Source organism: Aptenodytes patagonicus, chromosome 1 (assembly GCF_965638725.1).
Source record: "Aptenodytes patagonicus chromosome 1, bAptPat1.pri.cur, whole genome shotgun sequence".
Lineage (NCBI taxonomy): Eukaryota > Metazoa > Chordata > Aves > Sphenisciformes > Spheniscidae > Aptenodytes > Aptenodytes patagonicus.
The window spans coordinates 60,479,050-60,493,172 of NC_134949.1; the positions used below are offsets into that span (position 1 = coordinate 60,479,050).

The 14,123-nt window shown below is 37.8% G+C and overlaps 1 protein-coding gene across 4 annotated transcripts in view; it reads left to right on the plus strand.

Annotated features, from left to right (window-relative positions):
* The window catches only part of LARGE1 (LARGE xylosyl- and glucuronyltransferase 1), a 309,728-nt gene that overhangs the window by 38,675 nt on the left and 256,930 nt on the right, over nt 1–14,123 (plus strand). For 3 of the 4 annotated variants that reach the window (XR_012995432.1, XR_012995433.1, XM_076338855.1), the window contains exon 1: nt 11,876–12,503. The exons of the other annotated variant lie outside the window; for it this stretch is intronic. Coding sequence is in view for 1 of the 3 variants with exons in the window: in XM_076338855.1 (XP_076194970.1) it covers nt 12,486–12,503 (18 nt within the window). In the remaining 2 variants the exon portion in view is untranslated. Of the gene's footprint in view, nt 1–11,875; nt 12,504–14,123 lie in introns of those variants that run through there. 4 annotated transcript variants of the gene reach the window in all.

Below are 14,123 nucleotides of genomic sequence, written 5' to 3' on the forward strand. Positions count from 1 at the left end.
AAAGGACTGCATTCCCTTCATCCTGCTGGTACATGTAGTAGTATTGGAATTGCCTTGCTAGGTTGGAGAAGGGGCATGGCGTTCATTTGATCACATGTAAATGTTGATATCTGGCTTTATTAAGTATTTGAAATATCCTTTGGAATGTTAGAATTAGTGTTGAAAGAATAATAGATCAACTTTTGTGTCTTCTAAAAATAATTACACAGTTGAATCAGAAACAGTAATATATATATAGTAATATATACAATACATAGTATAAAACCAGGTGATCTCAAGTCTATGAAGTCAGCTTGTTGAAACTGTGATAAGGAGTTTCTCTGAACCTTTTTGTTGAGGCAGGGGCTCTCTAAACACAATCCCATTTAAGCAGTGCTGTGCTATGTGCCAATCACCTTATTTTTCAACTCAGCTCTTCTGAAAATAGAAAGGGAAGGAGGGGGAGAATAGAAAAAAAATGGTAATAGCACAGATTGGTTCTCCGCTCCCCGTATTACGAGCAGTTTGCAAACAGGTGGTCACTGTGCTCTCTCTAACACAGATGAAGCTTATTGATCAAAACCAATTGTGATTATATGTGTTGTGACTTTTTCTTCTCAATTCCACTTCCAAATAATGTTTAGATACTGTATTATTGCAGCCACAGACTCTTTTGGATCATTAAGACCACAGCCAACACTTCAGTTTACTACCAGTCTTTAAACTGTGATACACAGTTTGAAACCTGCTGATCATTAACAGTCAGAAATCCCAACTGAAATCTGTGTACTGTCCCTCTACAAACGTGTCGTAAAAACAGTTCTTGCCTGGAAAAGTTCATGACCTGATAGAAAGGAAAGTTAGACTAAGAATTAGGGGAAAGCTAGTATTATCTTATTATATAGATGGGAAAATGAAACAATTGTCAGTTGGCCAAGTTGTGTAGGTCTTGACCCACAGTTATAGATAGAACTCGTATCTGAGTCACAGCCCATTGGTTTTCCTGGAAAACCATCATTGTTTTTAATCTTAATATTAATCTGTCAGTTAATCTGTGCCAGTGAAAGTTGCACTAAAGTATAACTGTAAACACTGTGGAAGATCAAACCAGAGAAGGAAGTGCCATTTTACAGCTCTTTTGTTTGAATTCATTGCTTGATCATTATAGAAATTTCTGTACCTCAGTGCCCAAAGCTATGCTTGTTCATTCACCTGGTCAAGCAAGCATTTCTATAATCATCATTGTCCTATCTAAGTACTAGATCAAACAGTAGCGGTTTAAACCTTTTAATGTTATATTTGAAATTCATTTTGTCTTTTTTTCGTCAGTAATCCCTCCTGATTGATTACACATTTCTGAGTGTTTTAAAGCCATGTAGTAACTTGTCTGTATAAATACTTCCCATTAGAAAATGCCTTAAAAGTTCTGAATTATGTTTGTTGCTATGGCAATACTCAGTTAAAGATTCATAGAATGGCTTTTTATTTTCTTCCTATCATAGGGAAATTCACAAATCTATTTAAAATACAGGGGATTCAGCAGGACTGTGTGCATGGGAGACTGTGGGGAGAAAGGGAAGGAAAAAAATTGTCCAGAGTTTAAATCTGTTTCTGGAGCACCGAAGGGATCTACAGCGATGGGAAGGCTTACGGCTTTTGGTTGTATCCTGTATTTGGGTTCCAGGGGAGCTTGTCTAAAAGCTAAAACTGATACAGAAAAGAAGCGCCTGCAGAAGAAATTAGTTTTCTTTGTCCATTCTTGTTTTCCCACCTAAAATACAATGTGCATTTCTATTTCTTCCTTTGATCCCAAAGAGCTTGAAATGGTGCCACTCTTCTTGGGATTGTGAAAGTAGAATGGGCAAAAACTAGGCTCTGAAATTGTCATTCATCGCTAATATCTCGTCAGCTGTCTTCATAAATCTGTTTTGAGTAGTCCCCTGTCAATATTTAAATTTTTGTTGGAGTGTCAGCAATTGCAGCCTTAGTAAACAACTGAAACCCCACATAAAGCTAAATTTTGAATAGCTCTGATTAAGTTTAATCTGAGTTCTTTCCAGTTTCAAGACTAGTAGGAGGCCTTGGAAAAGTTTGTCTCAAGTGTGTTCACACTTTTTTGCTAAATGTTTCTAGACTTGGCTGGTCACAGAACACTGGACAAAAAAAGTCTTGATTAACTATGTGTGCTGTTTCATATTTTGTTATTGAATACTTAATTTGAAAAGTGTGGTAATTTACAATGAGGTCTCTCTTTTTATTTCTTCTATGGAGGATTCCACCTCTTGAAGTCTAAAAGAACTGTTTGAATTTCATGTGGTCTCAAGAGCAGCTGTTGTTTGCACATGCCCAATGAACTGTAGGAGTGTAATGAAGTGGGGACAGTATTGGATTTAGGGGGAAATAGCAAGTCAAATTCAGTATTTTGTTTGTATCTGTTGATTACAGAAGTGTAAAACAGTGTAATGTAGGGTAATGTATGTTTTCATTTTTTTTGATTGGAAGAGGTAAAGTTTGAACAAATACTACCGTAAACCACACTTGCTTTTACTCCTGTTCCAGCAGTGTATCTTTTTTTCTTTTTTTAATTGAAAAAAGAAACACAACTTCCCATTGTGCCAGGAAATTCTATTTATGGTTTTGTAACATTCTATTTATTTAAAGAGTTAATGGGGGCTGGGGGAAATATTAAATACATTAAATAATACATTAAATATATATATATAAATATAAATAATATATAATAATATAAATATATATATATATAAATATATATACATTAAATAATACATTAAATTAATGGAAGTTTCCCAGCTGCTATCAGAATCCATGTGCAAACTGAGAAATGAGATCAGTCCTTGCAGCACACTGTCGTGTCAGTTTTAAAATCAGAAGGTTGCTAAAAAACCATAGAATTTTTAAATAGGTTTTTCTTATTTACATCTGGGGTTTTGAGCTGTTATGGTTCAATTCTTCAGCTCTTAAAGCTCTTGTGATTTGGAAGAAGAAAAACAAATATCAGGCAACTTGTAGTAATTGCAAGAGCTGCAACACTGAGATAACAAAATATTCAGAATGCAGTTCCTCTTCACTTAGGCCGTAGTTCTGCAAACACATAAACCATGCATTCACGTTAGTAAAGCAAGTAATCTTGTAGAGAATGGACTACTGGTGATGAAGTTAAGCATTTGAAAATGTGTTGTCAGGATCAAAGCTGTAGCTATCTAGCCTTTGGCTTCAAGGGCTTGTGGGTATTTCTTTAAGATACCAACAATTTAGTGTACTCTGAACTGATGGGAGACCTATTAAAACATAGAGAATGTGGGAAATCTGATATTTGGTTTGTTTCTAGAAAGTCCAGGAGAATTGTTAAACAATAACCTCATTTAAGAATGTGTAAATCTACAGTAAGAAATGTGAAGAATAAATGTTGCAAAGTGCAGACAAATCCAGAAAATGACTGTAAAAGTGATATTAATGGGTTTATACTTTTTCCTTAATGAGTTCTGGAAGTTTTTTGTTGAGCTTGGAAGCTAGTCAATGTAAAACACAGAAAAACTCCAGGGTGGGATCTCAGAGCTCAAGCTGTGTTCTTCCTGGTTCATGTATAACTAGAAATTCTTTCAGTTTCCTAAAGTCATCAGTTGGAACCAAAGCTCCCATCCTACTATAAACTGTCTGGGGGCAATTCCACATTGCAGGAATGGAGTCTTATTTATCTGTTTCTTTCTACCTTGCGTTGAGCAAGAATCCAGTTTGCTATAAAATAATTATCCCCATCACCTAAGTCTGCAGACGTAATTCTTACTGCAAGACAGTAGTCTTGATGAGCCGAAGGGTCGTATTTTTCTTTTTACAGTGTTACTGTCAATTCCAGAATTGCAGATCAGAATCACATCCCTGCTTTCTCTCCAAAAAGCAAAGATGGGATTCAAAACCATGGAAATAAGTACTGGGCCTTTATTATTTGCCTTTGTTTCTTAATCTTTTAAGATTCAAATTCTTAAGCTTTTCTTTGCTGTAGTAAAGGCTAGAAGTTACTTTTCAATAAAAGTATAGATCTTCATTCAGTGGTTTTGTGCAGTGTTTATATGACTTGTACAAACTGAGGGTCAGGGTTGAAAATCGCCACCACCTAGGAGACTTAAGAATAATATCAGTGCTTCTCTAAGTACAACACTGGAGATGTCAAATGACAATGTGATCTTTTGAAGTGTAGGTACTTCCTTGTTTCAATTGTAGCTCTTCCTTATGATATCAGGAAGGAGGTTTCTGATTCAGGGCCCATGCCTGAGCGCAAGAGAGGTTGAAGATGGGGAGGGAGGAAGGGAATAAAGACTCGTCTGGATTCTGGATGTTTCTGTTCTGGTCAAACCCCAGGAATAAGTTAAGTTTTGACCTTTCTCAGGAATGAGAAAACACTGTTGCTTATTAAGTACTTCTAGCAGACTTGTGGACGTAATCTTGGAATGGCTGGGGGAGATCATGTAAAGAAAAAGATAGATGTAATGGGAGGGGGGAAAGAAGAGGGTGAAAAAGTGACTAGACCAGGCAGCAAACAAAAACGGGAAGGGAGGAGGATAGAGAAGGGCAAATAGAAGGCACTTTTAAGTTAGCAAATCACTGTCCCTCCTTCTGGCATCTATAAATTATTTTTGAGAAAAATGTATGACCTGCAGACCTCTCTTGTTCTTTATTCCTTTAGCCCTTGGTGCAGCTCTCACACATTTTTCCTACATTTAGCTAATTTAGCAGTAACACTCTTATATTTTGCTGGGGTACGTGAACTCCTCATCAACTGTTCTTTATGCAGTATCCTGCAGCAGTAAATTGCAAGGGTAGTATTAGTAAAGAATATGGTGAATTGAAGACTGGCATATTCAAATTGTTTTAAGGAAATTTCTCCACTAACATGAGTTGTTAGTTTCTGGTGTTGTTTTAAGGAGGTAAATAAAAAATGATGCTGGAATGGGATTCTATGTCTTGTGAATCTCCTTGTTCTGAACAGTAAAGGCTTGCCCAGTCATAGGTGCTGCATAGTGTATAAATGCTGACCACAATAAAATATTACATAGAAATTAAATCGCATAAATATCAAGAAAGTAACCATTTATGTCTTAAAAAATGGCTAAACTCAAACAGCATAATTCTAATGGAATTAAATGTTGCTCTTTTCTGAGGTGGGATGCCTAGGTTTTATTTCCTGTTTGAGTGGAAGTTAACTACATATGCAAAGTAAAACAGCATCAACATGGGATACTCTGGTATATTAAATAGGTGTGTGCAACAGGAGCTGAATGGTCACATTGCTTCAAGTGAAGGAGTGAGCTGAGTGTGTCTCCAGTATCCTGGGTGAAGGCACTGGGCTACTGGACAAAAGGCCTCCTTTTTTTTCATCTTCTTCTACAAGTATGCAGAAGCATCAAACGTACCTTCCATTCGGTGTGACCTTTTCAAGTTTTTTTTTTCTTTGATCTCAAGTGAACTTTTTTCTGAAGCCCAGATACTTGACTAAGTATCAGTTAATTACACAACTCTCACTACCAACACCAGTTACTTAAAAAATAAAAATAATGAGTCATACATTACAATATCACATGGCTTTGTTTATTTATTTTTAAAGCAGGCTGCATTTTATTTTTCTTTTAGTTCAGAGCCCTTATGGGGCATATGGGTTACATTTTTATGATATGTTTAGAGCCATACCATAGAGATACTTTTAAAAACTCAGATTGTGCATTAACCCAACTGCTTGAGTTTTTTATGTTAAAGAAAATAACAAAAATTTTGAGATTTTCAATAATGCCATGATTTCAATGATTTGTCTTAGGCGTCTTCCCCTGTTTACCTATCAGTCATCTGCCACTACCACCACCCTGCTTTCAGGCCTGTGCTCTAAATTTTTTGAATAACCTTTCTGTATATCTGATTTATAAATTTGATTGTCCTAAAAAGAGGTGGTGATAGAAAAGGGCAAGAAAGAAAAAATTATGTTTTACAGCTGCAAAAACTGAAGTAAATAAATCCCATCTAGTATTACATGAGTTAACTCCCATCTTGGAGAACCAAGTGACCTTTCAGACAGCAATAAGAATTTCTAGGAAGAGAGGCCAGGCCACATGATAGACCAGTTGTCAGCTGTCCTGTGTGTGAAGTTGGGTGAATTATCAGCAATCCCAGAGGGAAATCACAGTTAGCAAGTCAGTAACAGCACATCTTATTCTGCAGGACAGGAGGTGGAAAACTTTCTGTAGGGCAGGAGTAAAAAGCCCAAGTGAACATATGAAGAGTTCAGCAAGACCATAAGGAATGTTAAAGGGATCAGTTTGGTTTCCTCAACGTTAGTCTGGAATACGTGTCTTGTTCCTTTGTTTAAAATTTTTCATCCTAGTCCTGGATTGTAGCCCTGATGTTCTGTTCTTCCTGGCTGATACACCTAGAACAGGCAGGTGCCTTAATGGACAGTATTGAATTCAGTGATTCTTAGCATACCCATAACTAACTGCCACTGACAAAACTATTAGGCCTGCTGGACCTTGCAGGCTATGCTCAGGGCTGCTTGCTTTTATTTACAAAAACCTTTGAAAGTTTCTGTTGGCGGGACCTGTTCACTCTCAAATGTAAGGAAACTGAATACTGAGTGGCATCGTATTAGTATTTGTCTATTATAGGGCTCTGACTATAATTGGAATTGCTCAAAAATTTGGGGCAGCTGGAGGTGTGACAAGTTAGACCAGCTCATCGGGTGGCCGAGCACTAATTACCATTTATCAGGAAAGTGTTTTATATTCCATATTTTAACCTTTTATGATTCATGACCCTAGGAAGGAACCTACTCTGAACTTCAAAAACTGTAAAAGAGCTGTGGAAACGCAACTTAGGGTTGTTTTGTTTTTTTTTTTTAAGTCATCTAAAACCATTCCTGTATCCCAGCCCAAAGGAACTTTTGTAGTTGTGATAGAAAACAGGTGCATCATTATGTGTTGGTCCTTGCACATCTATTTGTTACACGTTATCTGTTACCTTGCAGGAAAAAATTGCCTGGCAGGTCAGGAAGTTTGTTATTTCCTTAGTTCACTGACATGACCTGTTCATTCCTATTTTATGCAGTGATCACATTCTCTTCTTGTCTGTCATTCCCAAGGGAACGTTTCGGGTTGACTAATTATGCCCAGGAGCGTATGGTAGCAGGGCAGCTTCATACATGTTTCTAGTATCCTTGCCTTTGACAAAGTTAAACAGCAGCATTCCCATCTCCTGGGAACTTGTTCTGGGGAATGCACATTATTTCTTTCTGTGTTACTGGCATGAGAATGTTGCGTGTGCTCAGGAGGGCCCTTGGTTAGTCAGGTGGCAATCTGATTCTCCCATGGTAACTATTCATTAGTTTTATTTTTTGGGATGGGAAAGAAAAGAGGATAATTCTTTAGCTTGTTCATTGGTTACGAACACAAGAAAAACACAATGTTGAAAGTAAGAGGTATATTTGTTCACCTAAGGCTTTCCAGAAAAGTTGGACAAATGAGAAAAATCTAAATTTTATCTTGTGCCTGGATGATTTTCCATTTGGAAAATTGTATTTCAGGATAGAAACTGACTCTGGGAAACTACATGATTCTGGATAGCAAGGTGGGAAAATAATTGGCTGAGCTATGTAAGGTCTTCCTTCCTTAACTTGATATTTGGTTATAATACAGCAACACTTGCTTGGCACATTCAGTCCATCCAGGTTTTCTGGGGAAATTTGTCATTTTTCCTAATGCAGGTATGGTTTTTATTTTAACCTTGAGAGAAATAGCAATCTCTAGAAAGTCCTGCTGCTTAAATAGCTGTAAAACTAAATAGTACAGAGCTACTAGAAGAGACTATTATGCAGAACAGCGACTAGGAGCTCAGCTATATCTTGGAGTGAGAAACAGAATTATTCTGGGAAAAGAATTTGTGGACAAGCAAAAGACTTGTCTGTGCTTATAAAATGGCAGTCAACATAGTCAGTGAAGTGGGATGTAAACCACTGCGGGACATGCCCACAGTACTTTGCATATGATAATTTGAAAAACAGAGCTTACTTATTTATCACCAATTCTGTCATACTGCATTTAGCAAGAGAAGGCAATTTGACTTTCTCTTATGGATTGACTTTCCCTGCCAGATTCCGCATCCAGGAGTCCTACTTTCCTTTCGGGGGGGTTTCTGGTATGCTCTTAATTTGCTTGAAACCATCCAACCAATTACTACTGTTGCTGTTTATTAGATCTGCTGTTTGTGTTTTTAATGAGGATAGTCAATATAGCACATTTTATCCACATTTAGCACATTATCCAAATTCATTTATAATGGGGATTGATTTTTAACGAAAAAGCTATTCACAAGGATTTCTTGTTACTGTCAATTTATCTAGTAATATGTTGTGCTATTTAAGTTTATGCTGTGCTAGTTTATAAAGTCTCTAATCATGTGGTTTGTAAATACTATTGAATCCATTATAGTATTATCAGTAATGCATAAGACAATGAGGGAAGGGGAACATTTTAAGTGTTGCTCCCTGTTTTCATTTACTCATACGTTTTCAGGAAAACATGTTTTGTTCTTCATTGCTTCTTATTGGGTGACAGTTCTTAAAATGTTTCAGTTATGGGACTGTTTTACTTATGTGTTGCGACTGGACAGGGTGCTAGATAATCTCATTTAGGCTCCCTTTCCCATGAAAGTTTGGACCAGATGATCTTTCAAGGTCCTTTCCAACCTGGGCTGTTCTATGATTCTATGATGCTATGTGAGTCTTAATAAAAACATACTTTTTTCCACAGTAAAAAAGCAGAGTAGAAAGTACAATATATTTTCATCTTTGTGGGTAACAAAGAGATGGCAGACATTGGCATGAAGTTAGTGCTTGTTGAGGTCTGTGTGTATAACCAAATTTGAAAAGAAGGGGTATAATAAAATGATGAAAAAAGGGAAAATAAGTTTTCACATGTTCTGTAGGCTTTCACTAAGCTTTAGTTTCTGTTTCTGTAGTTTGAAGGACTTCACTTCTGTGCCTCCTAGTAAGTAGCACTTCGTCACCTAGATAGTTTGCATGATAAATGTCATGAATTTCTAAATGAAAAATAAATACAGAATATTTTAGAAGTATCCATTTGGGGTTAAACGTCTTTTTTTTTCTTTTATTCCATGAAGCATAAGTACAGGCCACCCAAGTCCAGTCAGTAGCCTCCTCCAAGATTGTCAAGGTAATGGATTTAAGAGCCCAATTTAACCTTCTTTAAGAGCATGATCTTTGCACAAACCAGCTCAAAAAGTGTCTGCTCTGTGGGTTGTACACCAAGAATTTTAGAACAAAAGTGAGCTTCCCAGCCTAAGTTGGACAGTGACTTCTGGGAAAACAGGAAAGAAATTCCCAAAGGGTGAGAAAGAAAATCCCCTTAGGGTGAACATCTTGCATATGATATCAACCTGTCTTTTGTGGTTAAATGCTCTTTAGAATAAGCAGAGGTTTGGTTGTCTAGAACTTTGTTTTCCAACATCAGCAGGCAGGCAGGAGAAATATGCTAAATATGCCCAGTGGTAAAATTTCTGTCTCATCTGTGAGTCTGTTTTATGTGATTTACAGCAGCTTGATCCAAATGGCAGCTCATGGGCCAGACTTGGCCTGTATAATGATTCCATTCATCCTCCCACCTTTTCCTCAGAGAAGATGGACAGTGACTCTTTGGGGCTTGAAAGCCAAATGACTCTCTTTGTATGTGGGCAGCTACTTGGAGCAAGACCTGCCACCACAGCAACACTGTATAAGAAGTGATGGAAATTAAATGGTGGCATGCCTTTCACTATCCATATCTTGGGTGTTGCAGTCGCACCTTTCCCACTGACACAGCTCACAACTGGGGCATAGGAGTCTCATAGTTGTGATCTGGATGTATAGCTACAGAAATTGGATCATGCAGATTTAAGTTATGCTACTGTAAAGTGTGGCTTGCACTAATCTAATCTGAAAGCAATAGTGATGTAGATAAGGGAAGGAAGGTCTTTACCTGAATAAAGAACAGCCATCTGGCTTTACACTGGAGATAGTTCCTGCAAGACTTTTGAACAGCCTCCTGTTTGTCTTTGGATGGGTACCAGTGGGGGGATGTGTTGTCTCAATTGAAGAATCACTTGCGATGTCTTCTGATTGGTTTCCACCTCATTCATATATCATGTATGTTATGCTTAACTCTAAGTCCATGAATAGTCCCACTGAGGTAAAAAGAACAACTGTTTGTGTGCTGAAGTACCTTGATTATTGAGCTAACTATCCTCCATGCTCAGAGCTACCCAACAGTCAAGACATTTGACAGCAGTATGCCAGGATGCTGGTGATAGTCTTTGCCTGTACCTTTAGTCTCCCTTCTTCTCTCCCTCCCTGCATTGCAGCCTTATTGTAGGTTCTTCTTGCTTATCCTCTTTTTTCACGCTGACCCTTATGCTTAGAATTTCTCTCATAATGCATCAGAAAGCTGTTCTTACTTTTTACATATTTGGAAACAATAACCTGTTTTTCTTGACTGTATTCCTCCTTAAAACACACATCCTCTGCAACCTCCTGTCACTGTGTGCATGAAAGAATAATGTTACATATATTAAACTAAAATCTATCAGTTTTACTGCCTGTACTGTACTTGAATACCTAATTCATATTCTCTCATTTTATTACATATTTAAGTTTGCTTGGACAGAGGTCACCTCTTTCAATGGTTTGCCAAGTGTCATATAAGTCGACTGTGCTTAGTAAATAGTAATAGGATCCTGTTAAATTTTAGCTTTTGCCTTTAATGCTATAACTGACTTTGGGAAGGGATCAATACGGCAATATTCAACTCCAAGAGAGGCTCCAAGTGTAAGAGTTAGGTTGGATCTCTTTTCTCAACCCTAATCTGCTATGCTGTCTGGCTTAACTGAGGACCACTTTGCAAGGGAGATCTGTAACTGAAATGAAGCGTTATTGCAGATCAGGACAGAGGTGGCTTGGCAAAGCTGGGTGCGATTAGCATACTGCAGGCTTTTTTCTTCAGCCAATGCTGCAGTTTCCTCATTTTGCGGAACCCGCAAATCAATTTAAAGGTAAAGAAATAAATAAAATCTTTAAGTCTTGTTGATTACAGCATTGTTCTTAGAATAAATTTGATGATTATTTACTGGGGATTTTGCACTGTTTTCAACCTCGTTCACTAAATTTGGGTTATATTAGCACTACTGTATTCCTCACTGACAGTACTTCTCCTCCTCAAACAAGTAACCTTAAACAAGCAAACTTAAGCCTGTAGACAGTGCATCCATTCTTCCCAGTTACCTTCTTTGAACTGCTTCAAATTAGTCCCCATGTTCCTGGGGTGTCTGCTACAGGGTATTTGGAGGACAGTGTGAAAGACGTAAGAATTTTCCATAATGGTCCTTTCTAGACTGTGAAAGATATTTTGGGAATGGGGAAAAAAGTTATGTTATACTGATTTTTATATAGGTTTTCTCTTGTGTTGTGGGATCCCCTGAGTAATTATCCTGATAAATAGGGCACCATTTTTTTTTTATTTGCCAACTGTAGAGGTCTGAAGACTATGCGATTAGTGTATAAAGCTATTATGTAAATCTTCTTTGCCCCAGTTTAAGTTAATGCTCTACATATGGCATGGCTGGTAGGGTGAAAATTCATGTTTGCTCCTTACCCAAGCGATGCATAACAGTGCTGCTTTTGGTGTGTTGCTAGAATAGGAGAGCTGGTCAAGGGGTTTGTAAGTACTGAAGCAATCAGTTTTTCATGTACAGGATACAGATGACTCACTCCTTCTGTGTTTTAGCACTGACATGAGACTGTTCTGTAAATAGCATATGTTCAGAAATAGGACACCTCCCACCCCCATTAGCTATGAAATCAAGGTAATGTAGCTATTTGATTTTAAAACAAAAAGCAGGAGCAAATTTCAGCACTAGTAGCAATCTAGAACTGCATTCTGAGATAAGGGACCAAATTTATTTCCACTTCCTGACAATAGGCCAAATTACTAATCGTCATCTAGGAGATAAAGGGAAAATAAAGAAATAAGGATGGCTAAGATACAATGCCAAGAAGACTGATAGTAGATGGACAGAGGGTTTTCTTTTTTCTTTCTCTCTGAACAGCATTACAAGGACTTGCAATAAAACCTGAGAGTTTCTGAAAGGGAAAAGTAAGATTGGTAAAAGTAGTCTACAGGGCAGTGTGCTGATAGCTGAAGAGTTTGAAAGAAGTTATGTTATGCTGTATGCATTTTTTGTGTAGAATAGTCATGTTGTGACTAAGAATTCCTTGATTACAAAGCTGAGAAAGGAGGAGAGGGTCACACCTCAATCTCTCTCTTGGAAATTCTGGATTCCTACCATATTTACCTGTGGCTCACAATCTGGATGCAGAGCAGGAAATAAGAAAGAACCCAAACCAAGAAAGAAATCAAGAAGGGAAGAATGAAAGGCAAATATGAAGTCCTGCGCCTGGGATGGAATTAACCCGTGCAGTAAGTACAGGCTGGGGGCAGACTGGGTAGAAAGTAGCTTTGCAGAAAAAGACCTGAGGCCCCTGCTTGATGACAAATTGAACATCAGTCAACAGTTTGCCTTTGAAGCAAAGAAGGCTAATTACATACTGGGTCGTATTAGCAAGAGTGTAGCCAGCAGGGTGAGGTAGATGATTATTCCCCTCTATTCAGTGTTTGTGAGACTGCATGTACAGTACTATGCCCGGTTTTGGGCTCACCAGCACAAGAAGGCCATACTTGCATGTGTCCAGTGGAGGGCTACCAAAATGGTTGGGGGGTGGGAAATAACCTTCTTGTAGATTTAGAGGATTCTGATACTTAAGCAGGTTAATATGGATAACAAGATACCATATGTCAGCTGCCTGTGTTGATTGTCCACATGCTTACCCTGACTCCATAACAGAGTATCTGTGTGCTAGCTTATTCCTTTTTCAGCTGAGGGGTGAAATACATCGTACCTACTGCATTTTAGTATACGTTACAAACATGTATACCAGTTGTTTCTCAGCAGTTGGTAGAAGTTAACTACCATGGTAGCCTGTGCATACGTCACAGTTGAGAATTAAACTATTTATTTGTACCTTGGAGCAACACAGCTGTTTTCTGAATTGTTCAAGTTCACGTTAGTATTTTCCTCATAAATTCACTGCCATGAAAGAATGAACAAAATCTCTTAAAAGCCAGTGATGTGAAGATACAGTTTTATGTATGAAAATATACAGTGGATTTAAAAGCTCCACAGCTACTGCATGGACCTCCTCTGTTACTTCTTTACACATATTTTTGCTAGATCACCATAGCCCAGTTTTCAGGTTGAAGGGTGTGCCAGTTTCACAAGTTCTTAAACTTTCTTCTCTTTTTGGGGATTAATTCAGTGATTCCCACTGGTGAATGAGATTGTTCCTATTTATAGAATATCTTCAACACACATTCAGCGCTCAAGTTTGTCACCAATGCAAAAGAGTAGATCTCCTTTTAAAGAAAGTCAAAACAGATAGTAAACAGCTCTGTAACTCTAAACGTAATGAGAGGATGAGAAAGGAAAAATGAAAACACCATACTGAAACGATTGGGTGGTGATTAAAGATAATCTGCATTTGGCCCAAAAGCTAAATGAATGTGCTGCTGTTGTTTTCAGTAAAGATGATAATGTAGGGCGTGTAAGGAAGGCAGGATAGCTCTTGGGAAGGGGTATATATAGAAATGGAAATTACCATTTCTGAGGTGGAAGCAAACCGCAAAGAACTTAATGTGTTGAAACTGAACAGACCTGATAATCCCTACCTCAGAATGTTGAAGTAACCAGCACATGAAATTGTAAATTCACTGGTTAGGATTTTTTTGGAATTTATCAAATAGGTGGTTGTTTGTATGGCTGGAAGAGGGTAACTGTGGTGTCTCTTTTTAAAAATGGGGCAGAGACATCTGCCTGACTACAGACCTGTTAGTTTGATCTCAGTGCGTTAGTTCAGAACATACTTTGAGGGAGGGGATGCTTACAGGCATGGAGGTGAACAGCAAATGAGATGAAATGCGTCATGAGTTTACCAGAGAGAGGTTGTACTACACTAACCTGCTATCTAACATTACAACTAATTT